The sequence below is a fragment of the Crinia signifera genome, chromosome 8 (assembly GCF_055691185.1).
Source record: "Crinia signifera chromosome 8, ASM5569118v1, whole genome shotgun sequence".
Lineage (NCBI taxonomy): Eukaryota > Metazoa > Chordata > Amphibia > Anura > Myobatrachidae > Crinia > Crinia signifera.
Window position 1 is genome coordinate 122,885,807 of NC_139224.1, and position 20,009 is coordinate 122,905,815.

The window sequence follows — 20,009 nt, forward strand, 5'->3', positions numbered from 1 at the left end:
GACTCTTAAAGGGGACAAATGAAATTGATAAGGGTACAACCTTGGCTGTGTCTATCTCCGGTGCTGGCAGTGGCAGGGTGCAGAAGCAGTCCTGCTGCGTTTTACATCTGTGCAAAGGAAACAAAAATGCGCGGATGTCATTTTAAATATAAAGATCATGGATTGACATATTCAATGTGTAAATCAAAATCATTAACTTCACACAATGTTAAAGGTGCAGGTGCGCACTCTAAGCACATAGATCAGCCATAGTAAACAATGACAAGATCTACAATGTACATGGCTTATAAATGAGGATCTGCCCAAATACAGGAGCCCCTGTCAAGGTGAACCTCAGCAGCTGGGTTCCTAGTATTATTAAAGTAACATTATGTGAATTTATAGGACTTGCCATAATAGTGCCCCCTAATCTTTAGACAGCAAAGCAGGACCTATTTAGATTAGAATTAAGGAAGGGCAGATGACAGGGCTTCTGGTGCCAAGCAAAATGTCTATACCCTCAAGTGTACTTATATACACAAATACTGAGGATGCAAGCCTATGCAGGGGGGAAAGAATGCAGTGCACACTGATCACTAGTGGGGGGTCAAATTACCCCCGATAAAACATCCGCAGCTTAAAACTGCTGTTTTATCCCACTATCCCATTTGATCGCCTGATAAAAGATGAAAACACAGGTTCAGTGAAACCAGTGTTTTCGCCCAATGTGGACCAGTTTTTGCAGGAAACGGTTGCCTTCAGGGATTTTGAATTCTCAGTAAATTGTGGCACACGTTGGCTTCTTGGTGCGAACAGGGTGCGTCTACACACTGATTTGTAGCAGGATACAGCAGGCTTATGTATATATCCTCTTGTGTAAGATCCGGTAAAATGCAATGTGTAGATGCAGCCATAGATTTAAATGTGCAGACTCCTTCCTGCCAAAGAAGTCCCTTTAAAAGGGACCTGTCAAAATGCAATGTGTAGACACAACCTTAGCTGCTGGTAATAAGATATTCCCCAATGCTGGCGACTTCGAATTTTAATGGTTTACCACCAATCTTTTTCTGGTTGGTAGCATTTCTACCATATGATGTCCACTTTCTAATGGTGAAGTTGAAGTAATGGCCAATGAACAGCAGCGGGACACTATAGTGCATGCACAAACATGGTAAAAAAAAATCCTGATTGCAATGGTTTACATCACATCAACATTTATGATGATGGAAGCACAGCCATTGTTTGATTTGATGCCCATCCTTAGCACCAATCACACTGATAGTATGTTTTCCCTTGAATGGCACTACAAGCCCCTTCAGCTCGGTAGCCCCTCTTAGCACTGCAGGTTTCGTGCAGTCCAAGCCTCGCAACATCCACATCTTCTGCTAACTGCTCAGTGTTAGAAAGGAAAGGTTTCCCCTTTACCTGTATAGTGTTTGTACACTATTGTGGAGGAATGGATGCACCAATCTCTCTCCTCCACTTATCTTCCTCTAAGCATACTTTTTACAGGACAACTGAACTCAGTGCAGTTATAAATACCATTTCTTTAGCAGTTTATAAATCAACCTATTTAGATGAAATGCAACATCTAAGCCAAATAATTCCCACTCTATTCCTGTGGGTTTTTCAGAAGTTGGCTTTCTAAAGACAAAGTTTTCAGGAGGGTAAACCTTAGAACAGGGCTGGGCAATTGTTTTGCTATGTGGCCATGCTGAAACTGATGCAAGGCATGCTGGGATGTGTAGTTCATCAACATCTGGAGGGCCGCAATTGCCCAGTCCTGCCTTAGAACATGGGAACCCCTCCCCCCAAAAATATACAAAATAAATGGGACTATTTATTAAATAAGTGAGGGTTATGTTCCTCAGGTAAATACTCTATTGCTTTGTATCAAAGTGTTATTATCTGAGAAATTAAGGAATTCTTCTTACCTTAAACCAATGGTTCCCAAACTGTGCGCCTAGGCTCACTGGGGTGCCTCGGAGCACTTGCAGGGGTGCCTCGGTTTGGTTGTCCAGAACCGATTCAAATTATTTATGGTCAATGTACCATATATACTCGAGTATAAGCCTACTTTTTCAGAACATTTTTTATGCTGAAAAAGCCCCCTTCGGCTTATACTCGAGTGAGGGTCCCACTTGAGTCAATACGTTTTCCCAGGTTTTTGTTGTAAAATTAGGTGCCTCGGCTTATATTCGGGTCGACTTATACTCGAGTATATACGGTAATTCAGATTCAGATTCATTTATTGTCATTGCCCCATGACAGGACAACAAAATTCAGTTTTAACATCCAATCCGTAATCCAGTCTACATTACATACAATTATACAAACTACAATACATTACACAATACAATACATACTAATATAATACATAAAAGAAGGTATATTCTACCTAAAAACTGTTAATAAACACTAGCCAGTATTCAATGCTACAACAGCTGAGGGATAGAAACTATTCCTCAATCTGCTAGTCCTATTTCTAAGACATCTAAAACGCTTGCCCGATGGCAACAGTGTAAATAGGCCCTGTGCTGGGTGCGTCGGATCCCTTACAATGTTGTTTGCACGGCGCAAACATCGCTTCCGCTGAATGACTTCCAATGATGGTAATGTAGTCCCCACAATCCATTCGGACATTCTAACTACCCGCTGCAACTTCTTACGCTCCTGCATTGTACAATTACCATACCAAACTGTAACACAGTTGGTAATGATACTTTCTATCGCACAGCGGTAAAAATTCATTAGTATTCCTGCTGACAATTTATGTCTTTTTAACATCCTCAAAAAGAAAAGCCGTTGATGGGCCTTCTTCACTAGACCCCCGATGTTAACTAACCATGAAAGGTCCTCCGAGATATAGGTACCTAAAAACTTAAAGCTTTGGACCCTTTCTACCTCCATCCCATTTATCTGAATAGGAGTAACCTGATCAACTTTCTGCCTCCTAAAATCTACAATAATCTCCTTTGTTTTACTAGTATTAAGCAGCAGATTGTTGACATGACACCAAGCAGCAAGAGATTCTATCTCCTCCCTATAAGCTGTTTCATCATTATTACTAATGAGACCAATTAGTGTTGTGTCATCCGCAAACTTAATAATAGTATTGGATGAATGAACTGGTCTACAATCCCAAGTGAAAACTGAATACAGAAAAGGACTCAACACACAGCCCTGAGGCACCCCTGTGTTTAATATAATGGGTGCAGAACTATTAGATCCCGATCTAACAACCTGCGGTCTGTTAGTCAAGAAATCTGCAATCCAGTTACACATAAAACTGTTAATACCCAACCCAGATAGTTTGTTAACCAACCTGGCAGGGATCACCGTATTGAATGCTGAACTAAAGTCCACAAACAATAGTCTAGCATAAGTATTGTTTTTGTCTAAATGAGACAGTACAAAATGGAGCAACATGGAGATAGCATCCTCCGTGCTCCTATTTTTACGGTATGCAAACTGGTATGGATCCAATAAAGGGGGGAGACTGTCCTTCAAATAAGCCAAAACCAGCCGCTCAAACATTTTCATAATAATTGGCGTAAGTGCCACAGGACGGTAGTCATTCAACCCCTTCGGGCTAGCTATCTTAGGCAACGGGATAATGGCAGTATTCTTAAAGCATGAGGGAACAACTGACTCCGACAAGGATAAATTAAAGAGATCTGTAAGAACCCCTGCCAACTGCTCTGCACACACTCTGAGAGCCCGCCCAGGGATGCCATCAGGTCCAGCCGACTTGCCCACGTCAATCCGACCCAGTGCTGCACCAACCTCCTCTGATGACAAAACAAGAGGCTGGCCCCCTACAGGCAATTTAACCACCTTCTCGTGATTCCCTCTATCGAAACGTGCATACAAATAATTTAACTCGTCCAGAAAGGAGACATCCGAAGTCACTGAGTCAGAAGCCCCTGGCTTGTAATCACTCACGACATGGATACCTTGCCACATGCGTCGGGAGTCAGATTTTAGAAAATGCTCCTCTATTTTCAGCTTATAACAATGCTTTGCATTTACAATCCCCCTCCTCAGATTTGCCCTTGCTATTTTTTAGGCTTTGCCATTAATAGGCAAAATCAGAGCTTCTGGCTTCCAATTTTTAAATATGTGGATAAACAGAAGTGAATTCTGTCCCTCACCACATAACTGGACCTAAGGATGACATAAGCACAACCTATTTAATTTAATATTGTTTTCTGAAATTCTCGGTTGCAAACTTTGCACCTTGACAAATATTCTGATAATCTAGTGTGCCATGATTCCAAAAAGTTTGGTAACCACTGCCTTAAACCATTATCCTGCGCCAATTCCCACCCTATAGGGTTCTATAGAGCAGTGATCCTCAAGGCACACCAACTGTCCAGGATGGATGGCTATCCAGGCCTAGGCACAGGTGAATTCACTTGTACATCAGTTAGCTTGATTATACCACCTGTGAATAAGCAGGGATAGACATAAAACCTGTACTGTCGGTGTGCCTTGAGGACCATTGCTATAGAGGGCAGAATCTGGTCATTTACCAAGCAGTTCAGTACTGCCATCTTGAAATGGTGTTACTTATACCTAGCAATGGTGACTAATGAAGTCAGAGCGGGACATCATGCGCATTTTACATTTAACCTTGCGCCAGCAATATTGAGCAGTCTGCTACATGAAAATGGAGACCGCAGAGGAACCCCAGAAAGGAAAGTATTGAGGAGCACCAGCAAGTTCTTCATCTCCTTTACAGATACAGAATGGAAAGTAGAGCAGGTTGCAGATGACCTTGATACATAGTAATATGTGAGATTAAGAAAGTTCATCAGCAATGTCAGAAGAACATGTTACGTTATGATTACTTGGAAGAAATCAAAAGCAGATAAGGTGTATAGAAAGGCATATGATTAACCATGATGATCGGCTTCTGTGCTGGAAAGTTGGAGTGAAAGGGAGCAGACTTATCCTCCTGTCATATGAAAACTATAAAGCTTTGACGATTCATAGAGGCATAGGACCTCAGCCATGTTGGGCACATCACAAACCTTTATTCCAAGGACTTCATTTCACAATTCTCTGCAGCAAAATAATTTGCTCTTCAATAGCCACCAGGAATACATAATGGTTGGTGTTTATGGCTTTGGACCTTGACTGTAGCTGTACTTAATAATGATGTTCTTGTGAGGACATCTCCTGTAACGTTTTAAGATAATATATAGTTTAACCCTTTAAGGTCCAACGCCTAGTCAGGCTCAACAGCCCTAGCGCTAGTAGATCCAATGGTGAGCTACTTTAAAAATAAGAACATAAACATCATTCAACATAGAACATTTTAAATAAGAACATTTTTGAATAAAGAAATATACAATTAATTCAAAACAGTCTGCAAAGGGTTAATTAAAAAATGAACTAAGGATGCAAGCACCATGGTTTGAAACTATCAAAAACTATGTGTCCTATTGGTGTATAACCTAAATGGGTTGCAATTGGCAGCAGCAGAATGTGAAATGCAGGTTATGACACACAGTGACACCTAACCGGGATTGAAGGTTTATTCAAAAAAAGCAGTAACGATGGAATATGCACAGTAGAATAGTAAGCACACATTTGTAGTGGATCTGCAGAGTGGCAGGTAACATCAGCAGTATTCGCAGCACTGCCAGCAGCAACATAGAGGGTCGCACATACCGAAATCTCTAACCACTGAACTTGCTAATGTTTTTCACAAAAATAACACTTTTGTTTTTCTAAGATTGAATTAGGTTATGAACATCTATTTAAATGTATCCATTACCATTTTATGAAAAAAATGGTGTTGCACTGTTATTGGTCTGACGGCTACTCCTTGCTTGCTCCAGCCCTTCTATCTGAACTGCCGGGTAGTAACCACCACCTATGGAAATACTGCTGCTGTTCTCCCCGCTTACAGGATAGAAACTGCTCCATTATAGACTGGACAATGCTTGGCTGGCCATGAAGGGGAGAGTTAAACTGAACTTTATCCTATAATTTGGGCAATGATTTGATCAGTTTTATAGGACAGGGTGCATGGAGATCACATCTTACATCAGCCTGAATCTGCACTCACCTTTCCTAGTTTTGGGGTGCCCTATGGCCTTGTGATTGTTTAAATAGAAATTGCAGGGGCTCTACACACACAGTTTTCCTATGTAGGAATCTTAAGCAGCCCATACACGTCCCGATGCGGGCATGTGTTGTGGGCTTCAATAGCACGGATCACATTGCATTGCATGTGCATTCGTTGTGCATGCAATGCGATGCAATTTGATGAAACCCAAGTACAAAAAGTATGTGCAAGCACATACTTTTTGTACTGTGTGATGAGGTGCCGCGGGAGCGCGCACCTCAAAGCACAGAACGGACAGCCCGGCATTGCAGCGTGTATGGGCTGCTTTAGTTGATACTGGGGATAATTCAGAGTTGTACGCTAATGCAGTTGTAATTTTATAGGCTACAAAATTGCAAAGGTTATCAAGTGAAGCCAGTAAGCCCCAATGAAACGAGACGCCCACCAGAGGCACCGCAAACTCATTTTCAAGTGCGTACACATTTGCAGCCTATATGCAATAGAGCAGTGGTCAGGGAACTTGGTCCTCATTACCCCACACAGAGCATGTTTTGCTGGTAACCCAGCAGGTGCACAGGTGTACTAATTACTCACAGACACATTTTATAAGGTCCGCAGGTGGAGTTAATTATTTCACTTGTGATTCTGTGAGACCTGCAAAACATGCTCTGTGTGGGGTAATGAGGACCGAGTTCCCTGACCACTGCACTAGAGAAACATCAACTGCAAGCACAGGTCTATGGCTACACAGTTGGGCTGCAAGAGAAAACGCAAATGCCATATTTCTCTGCATAACCGATGTCCAATACACGCCTCAAACACGGCATTTTTGCGGCCATTACTTTTAAGAAATGGTCACTTTCTATCAATCACATATTCCCTCCCTCATTGAGAGCACGAGCCAAAGGAACCTTGACACGTATGCAGTGCGATTGCCACACATGCATACCTCCCAACTTCTGCATTAGTTAAAGAGGGACATTCGCGTGGTGGAGCCGTGCGAGCGTCCAAAAAGGGGTGTGGCCTATTTAAACAACACCATTGGGCCACGCCCCGTTTTCCATTATCTGCGTCGCTGAATAGACGCATGCGCACAGTGTCTATTCCCTTCAAGCTGGGGGGCTCCAAGCTGCGCTTCCCCCCGCGACACTGCCAGCCCTGGGCAGGAAACGGGACCATCCCAAAAAAAACCCGGGAAAGTCCCGCGAAAAACGGGACTGTTGGGAGGTATACACATGTTGCTGATAATCAATTGTGGCATTACTCCTCTTATAAAAAATGAAAGTGATATAGCTGTAGAAGTTTAACTTGAGATGTAATGTTTTTGCTTCAAGCCGCATCCTTTGTTTTTAACCAACATAAATGTTGTGGAAATAACAGCTTTTATTGTAGTAACCACCAATAGAAAGCCAACAAAATAATATAGGTATAAAGAACCTTCATAGTACAAAAAAAAGTAAAAAAAAATTAAAGACTGCTTTTAGTTTAGAAAATTACAACACAATACACACTGTATTAAAGCAAAAAAATAAATAAATACAATATACAATTTCAACAATTGTTTTTATAGGACAATGATTTTTTTTCCGTTCGAGCAATACTTTTTTTTTTTACAACATCTGTCGATTTGAGCGTTTGGACAAACTCAAATCACCCCTGACTTCAAAAGTAACATGTACAGTATTAGACAGAGGACAATACTGAAACTCACTATATAAAAACTAAAGTGAGATTTTTTTTTTACAAAAATTTCATTTACCTTCTGAAAAGGTGTGATAAAACAAAGTACAATATATACGAGTCATATGAACGTTACTCTGTGCTAAAGTAGACGTGTTTCAGAAGGAACGTGGATCTTACTTACAAATCATATAGAAAGATCCTTCAGCCACATATATTACAATTTCTTTTATCATAGTATTAAATAAGTGCTAGTAGAATTTTAATAGCACTCTTTGTGCTAATAGCAAGTAGCTGTATAAAGGCATTTGGTGTAAAGGTTCCACAACTTCAGCATAGATGTTCTTCAAATGTTGCCATAATGTCACTCTGTAGGTACATGTCAATAGTTCCAGCCATCTGGAAAGAAAAGGAAGATGAATATACAGTATTACACTTATCAATGTGACTGGGGAATTCCTTGTTACTCATTCCTCTAAAACCTAGTCCCATTCATTTAAAAGACATCTACAGATATTGCCAGGAAGATTAAAGGACGTCTATAAAGACTGGTCACTTTGGATTAGATGCCAAATTGAACGCAAGTCAAACGAAATTGATCTTGTGGTGTGAGAAAAGAACCAGGGGCCTAATTGAGACTTGAAGTACATTTTTCATGAGTGGACAAAACCATGCTGCACTGCACATGGGGCAGATGTAATATGTGCAGAGCGGTTTTGATTTTGGTGAGCTGTGAAATCTAAATTGCATTGTGATAATAAAGCAGCCAGTATTTACCCTGCACAGAAACAAAATAACACACTCAAATCTAATACCCCTTTTACAACCAAAATCCCGGATCCAACCCGGCATTTGGAAGAAGGATCCAAGCCGGGTTGAATCCGGTATTTACACTATGGTGTCCAGCCGCAGTGTAGACGGAGGCGGCGCTTGGAGATGACATCATCTCCAAGCACCGGGACCGCGGTGATCCCTGCTGGGACCGCTGATCGCCATGCTGGGGGCAGCCCAAGGTAAGCTGCTGGGCTTCCCCCAGCCCCCGTGCACCCCCCCCAGCCGTCGTCCGGGAGGTGAATGGATGCACCTCCTCCGCTGCTGTCTGCAGGATGCTGCGGTCCGCAGGTTGCACGTCCCCCATTGATGTAAATGGGAGACGGGTCAGATGACCCGAAGTACCCATTTACACGGCCCTCTACCCAGGTCCGGACCTGGGTAGAAGTCCCATGTAAAGGGACACGGCATGTCCCATTTATACCGCCGATGACCCGGGTCTGACCTGCCGAAGACCTGGGGTTTTGCGGCGTGTAAAAGGGGTATAACTCTTTGCAAGTAAAAAATCTGGCCCACATGCAGTTCAATATGGTTTTGTCCATCTGAAAAAGTGCTTTGAAATAAAGTCTGAATAAGGCCCCAAATACAATATTTGCCTGTATCTGGAGTATAAGCATCAGGACCATACAGTACATGCTGAATATTCCTCTCAGCCATTACTGACCCGCAGGCATGTTTATGTATCTGTACAACTATACAGTACAATACAATACAATACTACATAATTCAATCCCGGGTCACGACTGTCGATCTGGCCCGACAGCTGAGACCGGTTTCGTTTTGTTTGACCGCAGAACGCCAGACATGATTCAATGTCCCGCCTGCCAAGATTCGGCAGCGATCACGACAATTCATGGCCGAAATAGACAAAATGGAGACAGCATTGAATAGGTGGTCGCCACTATTTTCCCTGCAATTCAATCCCAACCGCAAATATCAGCTGGTATTGAATACCCCCCTCATGTCTGCAATTCTGTCGATACGCACTCATCAAACAAGGACTACATGAGGAAACCCGCTTGCACAGCTTTCTTTTGCAATTAGAGATGCAAATCCCCATGCCCCCCCTCCCTCCGGACAGTCTCTTTTTATGGGGCAGAGATGGTGACGGTAGTGTTGGGGAGTGGGGATCGACTAATCACCTGGGCATGTTTACAATGGTAAAGACCAAGGAAAGGGGTATGGGGAATGCCTGTGCGCAAGCTTCACAAATAATTGTGCGTGTAAAAAGGCATACACACGGGGCAATTTCAGCCCCATTTCTTTCCTTTTTTTTGCATCAATAATTTTTTATTAAGGAATAGAGATGACAAATAAAGAGAGTCCACAATACTAAATTTTTGTTCTGGGGGGGGAGGGATATAGAAGAAAACCAGGGAAGGAAACAAAGGCAGAATACAAGGCATGCGTACAAGTGGACAATCAGTAAACAATTAGCCGGGCGGATGGTGGTTTACAACTACCGCACTTCCTTAGCTTTCATCATGCAGTACATTTAGCTAGAGTTATTGAAATGTCTAAGTTCCCTCCTGGCAAGCAGTGCCCACTTATTGCTGGAAGTGCATTGGGCACCCCGTCCCATGTCCTTCTATGGATTCAACAACTCCCCAGTCTGAGACGCCCAACTTTAGACCCGACCCTCCCCTGCTTGTTCTTTAAACTTTGCAAAGTTTAGCCAGTTTACCGATGCCACTTGTACACAATCCTGACACCCCCTAATTCTCTCTCCCTATCCCTCCATGTCTGTATGGTTCAAGGCGGGTGTTACTTGACTATCTCATCTAATTGGCTCAGATGGGCTCCGCTCCTTCTCTGATTTGCAACCCACCTTTGGCCTTCCCTCAAACTCCTTTTGGGATTATTTTCAACTTGGACACTATATTGCCTCATTACCAGCAAGGTCAGGGGGCTGGTCAACACAGAGTCCCGCGAGGGGCGGCGGAACGCCTCCTCCGACCTTTTCATACCCCCACTATCCACGTCGGTGTGGAGTTGAACTTGTATAGTGTGGAGAGCGCAGCGAGCCACCGAGCCCGAAGCGTGCTGAGCCCCGCGCGGGTATGCGGATTACTTTACATGTATCCCGCTGCGCTCGCCACACTTCGGGGTCGGTGGCTCGCTGTGCTCGCCACACTATATAAAATCAACTCCATGCCGACGTGGATAGTGGGGGTAATGCAAAACAATGCCAGAGGTGCTTACAATGTCACCCATCATATATCATGGCATGGGTGCTTGTACAATGAAATATCGCATCGCATTTGGAACCATGCCATCCTATGCGATATTTCATTGTATAAGCACTCCTGTGCCCTTAATATGGACATTGCATCGCACAGCACTATACATGCTACGCGATGTGATTTTCCTACGCAGAATAGCCCACTAAGCTATTTGCTTAGTGGGCGCTGTGCTAGGAAACAAGTACCAAGTCTTCTTTTCTAACTTTTTCTTTCTTCTTTTCCTTCCTACTTATCTTTCTTCACTTGACTATCTCTTTTATTATTTTGTATCGAAAAATACTGTATATATACAGTTCTCCTGTATTTGGCTTGAAAATGTAATAAACCAGCGTTTGCAAAATAAGTGCCATTAATAATCCATGGACTGTTGATGGGTATTATTTATTACTACAGTAATGTAGCTGTGGGGGGGGGGGGGGGGGGGGGGGGGGGGGGGAGACTAATGGTTTTTGGATATAAAAAAAATCTGACAAAAAAACAAACAAACCCCCAAAACTTACCGATTCCTCCCCCTCCCCCAATTTGTAAGGACGTAAATTAATAATGCATATTTTTGTATTTCACATGTGCACATATTTCTTTTAGGGAAAATGTATACCCACATTCTGTATATTAGGTCTCTATTCATGTCAACACAGAATATGAGGACACCGAATACTGTATGTCGATCAGAATGTCAAAACCTGTCTATCAAGAACACCTACTCTAACCATAGTTTTAAAACGAATTTCAACTTTCATATATTGCCATATGGTTAATGTAGACATTTTAACAGAAAGACATTTAGTAACCATGAATGTGGACCCTCTGGTGTCTATACACTCCTTATTGGCCTCCTTTATACCCTACCACACGCCTACTTTACTTAATAAAGTTTCACAAACTAGATGAGCCAATGTGCAGAACACTGCTGTACTGCCTGCTATAAACCATCTCCATTTGGTAACAGAATGTACGAATGCTGTGTTTTCCGAATACAAGAATGAATAGGTGTCACTACTACTATGCATCTGGCACTTACAGCCTCTCTGCGGCGCCGCTCTTGCGCTCTCTTCCTCGCCAGGTTGCGTTCTTCCTCAGGGCGACTGTCCTGAATGCCAGTCTCCTTGGGATGTGGATCATTAGCTGCCTCTTCTACAATAAGGGACGGCACATCAAGGATCTTGGTCTCAACAGAAGTACAGATATTCGTTTCCATCTCATTCTGTTCTCTGTAACAAATTAATACCATACAGGAGTTTTCTTCTGCAGAGCCTTTAATCTTCTCTAATATCTTAAAAAATTCACAGCTTTAGGGCACATCCCTTTTTAATCAACCTATGACATTAGCACCAGAACAGATAAGTGAATCACAGGTGGAGGACATGTTTTTCCATACTTTTGCGGGTACTTGTTTCCTAGCACGGCCACCCCGATTTGCATGTGAATAGGGTCCCTGGGACCCGATTTTACATTGGATTCAATGTAAAATATTCCCTAGACTCCCAATTTTACACCCTCAACGCCACCCCACAGCGTGGCCAGCACAGCGAGCCCGCGAGGGGCGGCGGTGCGCGTCCTCCGACCTTTTCATACCCCTACTATCCACGTCGGCGTGGAGTTGAGAATATAAAGTGTGGCGCGCTCAGCGAGCCACCGAGCCTGAAGCGTGGCGAGTGCAGCGAGCCCCGCGAGGGGACGCGTATAACTTCACAGGTCGCCACGCTTCGGGCTCGGTGGCTCGCTGCGCTCACCACACTTTATATTCTCAACTCCACACCGACGTGGATAGTAGGGGTATGAAAAGGTCGGAGGACGCGCACCGCCGCCCCTCGCGGGCTCGCTGCGCTCGCCACGCTTTGGGTTCACGTCAATCGTGGGGTGACGACGGGGCCATATACAATGTGAAATGGGTCATATTGGCCCATTTCACATTGTTTCCTATGTGACATGGACTTAATCAAGTCCATCTCATTTTGTGCCATTATAATGGCAGAAGACCGACGCGATGCTCCCGATTTCAATGTTAAAAAATATTTTAACATTGAAGCCTATGGCAAAATCGCGGGCATCGCGTTGGTCGCGTCGGGGGCAATGTTAATGGCCGCGACCGACGCGATGCCCGCGATTTTGCCTTTGCCGGCAAAATGCACCTGATTTCAAAGGAAATCGGGTCCATCGCGGGCATCGTGTACCTTAACTTTAAGGTACACGATGCCCGCGATTGTGGCCGTGGTAGGAAACAAGTACCCTTTTGCGTTACTGTGTAACATTATATATAACACATTCTATCCAGGGACAGCGTTTATATCAAAATAAATAAATACAAATATAAATTTTATATATAAAATAAAGAAACAAGGGATCGAAAACACTCTGCAGTTGGGCGAAACAAGGCACTTTCCATGCTAAACACAATATGCTTAACTCAGGGCCAGTATTTTACCATGGATGAAAGGTCATATTTTTGATTTTCTTACTGGCATAATTGAAGGAAACTTAAGGTGCCCACACACTAGAACGATTTTTGGGCCAATTTCCGATCAATCGGCTGATATATCGTCCGATGTTTACTGATAATCGGTCGAAAATCGGCCGATTTTGGACCGATGCGCGCTCCCGTGGATCTTTAGCTGAATCTTCTTATCTTACGTGCTGCACAAAAGATCAGAAGATTTAACAAAAGATCCATAGGAACGCACACGGGATCTTAAGAAAAATCTTTGGTAAAAATATGCGCTTGCCTGAAATCTTTTATCCAGGACGGAAAAAAGATTTCAAGGCTAATTTATGCGCACATCTTACGATCCCAGATCTTTCTAGTGTGTGGGCACCTTTACAGTACATGAACTTTTTTTAATCATCTCGGGTGGTTTATGGGAATTGGGTCATGTATATTAAAGACCACTGTGTACATGAAGGACCTGTGTAAGGGTCAGCAAAGTTGAGAACAAAACAGTGCATTGATTGAGGGGGGTTCTTGGTACAGTTCTTGCACAATTTTTATCTAAATCTAATCCTGTTACCAAGATAATACAAAACAAAAATTCCAACCTTGCTTTGTCTCCTCTATCTAGAACATGCGACTCTTGCAGTCTCTTTATCTCTTGGGCTTTCAGTGCTCTCTCGCGCTCTTCTTTGGCTATTGCAGCCTTCCTGAACTGCTGGAAGCTGTCACTTGAGGACCTTATGGCCACTGGAGTAGTGCTAAGGGCTTTTGAAAAACTTGCCCAGCATAAGGGGTTTTTTACCTTGATAGTCTTGAAAAATATAAAAAAATATATTTTTACTGCTTAGTATGGACAAAGCCACAATAAGATTTTCTAATACCCCGTTTTGGAAAATCAAAATTTTGCATAATGTACATTACTACAAGACACTGTTATCCGATAAAACAAGCAATTCAAAATGTGTCTTTGAAATAAAATAAAAAACTGTCTCACAGGTGACTAATTATATATTTCTACAATGTTGCCCATGTAGGACCAATACACAGACATGCGCTTGCTATATACATTTTTTTTTATTAAATCCCTACTGTTAACGCAGCTATAAAACACTGGTTCACCATGATGGAATGTGTTTTAGGGATGGCCATCGACCATCGATGATTAGAAATCATTGATGGTTTATGGTCGATGTCGAGCAGTTTTGCCATAGATTGGGGAGAACTAAATTGTTTCCCACCATCGATGTCAAGCTTAAACAACGTTTCATTCTTGGTTTTTCCCCAAGGTGCCGGGACACGGAGCACAGCTCTGCCCCCGACACCCGTGAAGCAACACTTTCTTATTTTGATTGGCCCACAGACCAAAGAAAATGGGGATCGATATGCAAAAACCATCGATGTCATCCATTGAATAGTACTACACTATCATGGCCACTTGCTCTCTTGCCATTGATGGCAAATGCAACTATGGCCATCCCTAAAGTGTTTCTGCCTTATTTAAAACTATGCTTGCAGTATATGGATTTCTTCTATCTGTAGTGTAATGGGGAGATTTCCTTTACTTTTAAGAGAACTGCAGTCAAAAGATCAAAACGGAATTATTTATTCCATGGTTACAATTAAATACTTAACTTGAGGATCAGTGAGCATGGACACATTCTTCGGACCATTGGAAAGATTTGGAAGCATTGCACATCATTAGTTAGAATCAGATGTGTGGGGCGTGTTATGTGGGACATGACAGATCACTGGCAGTGAGTGACAAATGAGGTGCGAAATACCAGTGGTTGCATTGTACACAGTCATTATAATGATACAGTGTATTTTAAGTTTCCTTCCAGCTAAAAACATAACTATACCTAACCACAATCCCAAAAAATGAAGTGTTAGGAGTAATGCACAATAATGTAAGGTGATTACCACATAAAAAAAAAAAAACGTTTCCTCCATTGCATTGTCAGAAGAGGGAACCTATTGGTACCGTATATACAGTATGGAGCATAAACCTTGGTAATTACAGGTTAGCAGCAGCACCATTTGATGACCAGGGAGCTTCTATTTTAAAATAAATGAAGCGTGTTGTGATGAAGGGGGTTATTCTAATTTTATGTTTTGCGTCTGTGCAGGCAGGGTGCGAGGGGTTGCGGTGGGCACAGCCCACGGGAATGACCAGCATTTCATGGGTGTTCCCATGAAAATGATTGGAGTTCCGAGGGAAGTCCGGCAATGATGCGGGGGCTGGGCAGCTGACGGCAGCTGCCTGCCTGCTTCCCGCACAGGGTGTTCACAGATGATCTGCGTGCGCTTGATAAATCATTCGATGGTCCCAGAAGGCTGTGAATAGATGATTATGCAAATCAACCATTCGCAGCCGTATCGCGGCTGTGAGGGGGGCGGCGTTTGGGCCACATACAACGCTGCAAAATTTGCAGTGTTGCGTGTCTACCAGAATAAGGTCCGAAGTTTCATCGTACATAATTTCTGGTTCCTCACTCACAACTTGTTCTTCTTATACTCTCTCATCAATCTAGCCTGGTCATTCCTCACAACTCATTCTGCATTATTTATTACTTCTCATATTCACAGACGTGTTTGATTTTGACAAATGATGTTTTATGTGGACAAACAAGGAGGATCACTCTGCTACCGACACCGGACTCTGATAAATGATTATGTACTGTACTAAAACAGACACTATAGTCCCCTGATGTCCTGTATAACAGTCTTTGATATACCATAAAACACTTTTCTTTCTTCTTTAAATATCAGGTCCAACTTATCACAATATCGTGGAGAAGCAGGCACCCATATCCCCCAAATGTACAATGATGCCTTCAGCTGGTAAGGAGTATAACTATCTATCTGGGCCGTCCTGGGCCCCACAATTTTCAGCGGCAGCCCTGGTCCCATCTGTGGGCATAGGACATCACCATTGTGCAGCTGTTGAAATCGTTAGCTGCAGGCAGCGCTGATATGGACAGTAGCGCATGGCGACCCGGTCATTTAACAAATGCTGTCACCTTCATACATCAGTCTCAGGATTACCTAATTTGTACAGAGGTCCATCAAGCTGCCCTTATCCTGACCAACAGGATTTCCGTTTGGAAACCAATTAAAGTTACATGAAAATACTTTACCTTCTCTGATGGAGTCTTCACATTGCAATCTCCTTGGCTGGACTGATTGGCATTTTCTAAAGGACTTTTTTCCACAGCAGGTTTGTATGAACCTTTGAGGTAATGCACAATAAACACACAAGAACAGTCAGCTTTTAGTGAGACTTTTTACATAAAATTTTTATTTTTTTTAGAAACAAAAACAAGAAGTGTGAGTAAAAGGGAGAGACAAATACACAGTATTAGAATACCACAAAAGCATCATCAACTACAGGTATGAGGAAAACCTTTTTTTTTTTTTACAAAGTTATGGACAGTTTGGCTAACAGAGACCAAGCAAACAAACATTGAATGCTTTATAGTTGAGGGAAAAAGACAATATAGCTGCAAAGTTGGCATAGTGGTTAGTATTATTGCCTCACGCCAATGAGGACTTTAGTTTACTCACCCAGACCATGTGTGGAGTTTATATGTTCTTCTCATGTTTGTTTGCATGGGTTTCCTCCCACAATCCAAAGACATACTGGTAAGTTAATTGGTTAGTGTTTGCGTGTTTAGTTAAGACCATAGATCAGTGGTTCCCAACCCTGGTCCTCAAGTACCCCCAACAGTGCATGTTTTGCAGGTCTCCACACAGAATCACAAGTGCTATAATTAGCTCCACCTGTGGATCTTTTCAAATGTGCCTGAATAATGAGTGCACCTGCCAGGTGACCTGGAAAACGTGCACTGTTGGGGGTACTTGAGGACCAGGGTTGGGAACCATGGCCATAGATCATAAGCTATACTGGGGCAGGTAATAAGGCAATGAATGGCAAAAAATATTTGCTGTAAACCACTGCAGAATATGTATGGCTAGATAAATCGCTGTTAATAAATATTAAAAGGAGGGAGAATAAAGAAGACTGAGAGACAGGGAGAGGAGATAATTGTGGGACTTGCTGTCAATAACTGTGGATTTAATAGACAGCTTTGTAGGGAAGTTTGCTAGGGCTCCAAGTGGCTGAGAATGTTTTTGGTGAGTTGCGGAGATATATATATATATATATGCCATGTGATGTATATGCCAAGATAGCAAAAAAGTGGATCTAGGCATTCCGTGTTTGTCATTGGGCCAGAAAAAAGTGTGCCATGCTTCAAAAAGTGATACAATGAAGAGTGATAAACAACCAGCCAATTGGAGCTTATTGGCTGGTGGTTTATCACTCCACTGTATCGCTTATTTTAAGCTTAGTGCATCTGGCCCACTATCAGACTTTTGTGCCAATTTAAATGCAAGTTTGTAACTTTTGTGTGGGGAAGTCTGGAATTTGAGGAGATACCAAGAAATACGTCAGTCTGACATCTGGACAGAAATTGTGATATCCTGAAATGACCACTGTATCATTCCATAGGGCAGCAATTTTGGGGGAATGCAGAGTACCTTCATTGCTATGGAGGTGCCCCAAAAAGACGAGAAAATACACCCTTTGTGTACGGGGAACTTTTTCAAGACAGGTGTCTTGAAAAAGTTCCCCGTACACAAAGGGTTACGAAACGCGTTGACGCAAATCCTGTCTCCTGGTGGTTCTCCTGCTTGTCGGGTCAAGCTCTGCTGCATCACGCTACATACAGAGCGTTCACCTGGAAGTGCCCTGCAGCACCGGACACAAGCAGCATACAAGTGACCCACTGCCCGGCTCCTGGGACATGAGCGCGGCGGCTCATAGAAACGAGCGTACCAACTAAAGGTATTTACCGGCTTTCTGATACCACAAATAGCCAGCGGACTTAATATCCTATCCTGCCCACCCAGGACGGGACCTCAGCTTTCAGTAGGCGAACACATTATCTGCAATCGACATTTCTATTGTGGACACACGATCCATGACTTAAATCATCTGTCAAACTTGTGCTATCCGTCCCTTTCAAAATCATTGAAGATCTGCGTGTTTTGCTCACATGCTAAAAAGGATGGACTGTCTGCACTCCACATAAATCATATGTTTGGACTTACGTCAAATCCTACTGATTTGCCCAGATTTATTTGCTGCTAATTAAAACACCTTATATCGGTGCAAAAGTAACAACAGTAGACCCACATCATATATATATATATATATATATATATATATATATATATATATATATATATATATATATATATATATATATATATATATATATATATATATACAGTGGTCGAAGTGGGGCGGTATACGGGGGTATGGTATACCCCCACTTTAATCTGAAGATAAAAAAAAAATGTTTTTTTTCCCCCTCAGGATGCTCTCTGATCACTCAGCAGCACATATTGTGCTTTTGTAATACCCCTGTACAACGGGGCAGTCTGGCAGGGGACGTTGATGGACAGGGGGGTGTCCGAAGGTGCGCACTATATTCACTCTTTACTTTTCCATACCCCCACTTCAAAATTTCCATACCCCCACTTCAAAATTTCCACTTCGACCACTGTATATATATATATATATATATACCCCCATCTATAGGGAATAATTATCCTGATATTTAAATCCTTACATTGGCTGTCACATTATAGCATTTTTATGCTTTTTCTTTTTTCTTTTAATAATTGTATGTACTTTAATTTTTTGTGTGCTTTTATTTTCATTTTATTATAAAATTGTTACATTTGTAGTTACATTTGTAGCAGTGTGTCCGAACTCATTTCTTCTCAGTGGATACAATCAGCATTTACTCTTCCAACAGCGCACTAGCATCCAATTGTACATTTTCTAGTTTTTTTCCCTCTGTGAGTCCTGGCTAACTCAATGGATGTATGCAGCAGTTGGTTAGAAGATTAAATATTAACTCAGAATACTCTCTGGTATATTTAATTACTCCTTTTGGTTTTGTGTACCCAGGTGTAGATTATTCTTCATCAGGAACTACACTGCCCCCTTTTTCTTCCACCAGTGAATAATGACCTGCCAGGTGACCGTCTACTGAGCAGCATTTGTGTGTGGCTGAGTCTGATTGTGTGCCACCAACATCTACTGTGTGTGCCCTGCCGCTCGGTGCTCAGAGCCCTCTACTCTATGTGTGCGCACAGCCTGGGGCCGCAGGTGCACAGCCATACCCACCCCTGGTGCTCTGGCTCCTGTACTTTTACTGCGCAGGCGCGGGTCATATGTTCCGCACTCTGCGAACAACCTGCCCTGCCTGCTTGTAGTGCTAGGTGTTCTTTTTTGAAAGTGACAGGCCAGCAGGAAGCAGCAGGCAGGCCAGCAGGACTGAGAACGAGAGAAGTCCACACCTGAAAGCAGGATCTGGAGCAGCAAAATATTGAATGAGGCTCATGCAGAAGAGGGATGTGTGGATTTGGGATTGGTGGTGGGCCCCAGAAATATCATTATGCAGGGCCCCAAGATTTCTGTTGCCGGTCCTGCACACACATGGCGAGTGTGCTCAGGCCCGGCGACCGGGGGGGGGGGGGGGTTCAAAGGGGACATGTGTGACGGGCCCCTCTGTTTGCTATTATCCCCGTTGGCGTGGTGTTTGTGAAAGTCTGTGCCGGCCGGCCCCCGCCTCAGCTCCCTGTCAGGCACGCGGGCAGCTGGCGGTGATTGACACTCACAGTCATTCTCCACCTCAGCCGGCTCCGTCCACGGGTCTCTCTCCCTCTACTCCGGCTGTGTGATGTCGCCCGACTT

At 43.0% G+C, this 20,009-nt stretch overlaps 1 protein-coding gene across 5 annotated transcripts in view; it reads right to left on the reverse strand.

Annotated features, from left to right (window-relative positions):
- Positions 1-7,512: 7,512 nt before the first annotated feature.
- The window catches only part of BRDT (bromodomain testis associated), a 95,133-nt gene continuing 82,636 nt past the window's right edge, over positions 7,513-20,009 (reverse strand). For 3 of the 5 annotated variants that reach the window (XM_083157107.1, XM_083157108.1, XM_083157109.1), the window contains exons 18-21: positions 16,378-16,469; positions 13,846-14,051; positions 11,834-12,023; positions 7,516-8,137 (exon numbers count right to left, since the gene is read on the reverse strand). In XM_083157107.1, coding sequence (XP_083013233.1) covers positions 8,069-8,137; positions 11,834-12,023; positions 13,846-14,051; positions 16,378-16,469 — 557 coding nt within the window. In that variant the 3' untranslated portion in view covers positions 7,516-8,068. Of the gene's footprint in view, positions 8,138-11,833; positions 12,024-13,845; positions 14,052-16,377; positions 16,470-20,009 lie in introns of all 5 variants that reach the window. The other 2 variants (XM_083157111.1, XM_083157110.1) reach the window with 2 other exon arrangements.